Source organism: Wasmannia auropunctata, unplaced genomic scaffold (assembly GCF_000956235.1).
Source record: "Wasmannia auropunctata unplaced genomic scaffold, wasmannia.A_1.0 LD336092.1, whole genome shotgun sequence".
Classification (NCBI taxonomy): Eukaryota; Metazoa; Arthropoda; class Insecta; order Hymenoptera; family Formicidae; genus Wasmannia; species Wasmannia auropunctata.
In genome coordinates this window covers 3,311,686-3,312,534 of record NW_012026798.1, presented here as the reverse complement: position 1 = coordinate 3,312,534, position 849 = coordinate 3,311,686, and the positions used below count along the sequence as shown (strand labels likewise).

General features: G+C 43.8%; 1 protein-coding gene across 1 annotated transcript in view; it reads right to left on the bottom strand.

Annotated features, from left to right (window-relative positions):
- LOC105447805 overlaps window positions 1-485 on the bottom strand; it is a 1,760-nt gene extending 1,275 nt beyond the window's left edge. The window contains exon 1 of the mRNA XM_011686012.1: window positions 233-485. Within this exon, the coding sequence (XP_011684314.1) occupies window positions 233-485 (253 nt within the window). The remainder of the gene's footprint in view (window positions 1-232) is intronic.
- Window positions 486-849: the final 364 nt, after the last annotated feature.

Genomic DNA, 849 nt, shown 5'->3' with positions numbered 1-849 from the left:
TGACATCGCTATTATCTACTGGCAGCGCTACACGTCGAATCTTGCGTGACTTTGCGTCAAAGTCGGATGCAGCTACGCAAAGAGCGTTATCGCGCACGTAATTTCTGAGTAGTCCACTCAACTAGTAGTACGAACTTGTTCCACCTATACCGAGCGACGTCCCAAACTTGTTGATCGGCATTTCGATGTTGATTAAATGATTCGTACTGTGTCGTCTAATTTATAATAATGCCCGCTTCGCGAAGTTCCTCGATAATCGACAGCGTCTCGTTGTTGTGTGCATTGTGACCAGCTTGGCGCGAGGCCTCGAGCAATCGGAGGTGATCTACAAGCTCGTTGGGATCGTCCCAATGAATGTACTCAATCTTGCTATCATTTACTGTCATGGTGCGTGGTATACCTTTTCCAATTTTTTTACCACTTTTCACATCTTCTGGCAACAGGGGCGCGATTATATTCTTATACTTGTGACCCTTGTTACCCATTATCTGACCGTACGCGCTGCGATCGCGTCTGTACGCGTTTGTAGCTAATAGAATAATCTGAAATTTCTGTAAGTCATCGTCATTGTAGACCGCTTTATTTGGATAACACATGAAAATCAATTCGTAAAGTCCTTGTGTTCCGGCATAACTTTTCCCATCAATGATTATATTATCGTTTTTATCCAAGGTAATACGTTTGTTGCCGAGCTTCGTTCCCTCATTGCTAAAATAAACTCCGTAAAGGTCGTCTATGTTGACCACTTTTTTACCGCTTAGGACCGCCCCCAGATATTTTTGCCCCAAAGGACCATAGTGCATTTGTAGCTTTTCTTGTCCCTCGGATGTTTGCAATTGGTTTCGAACG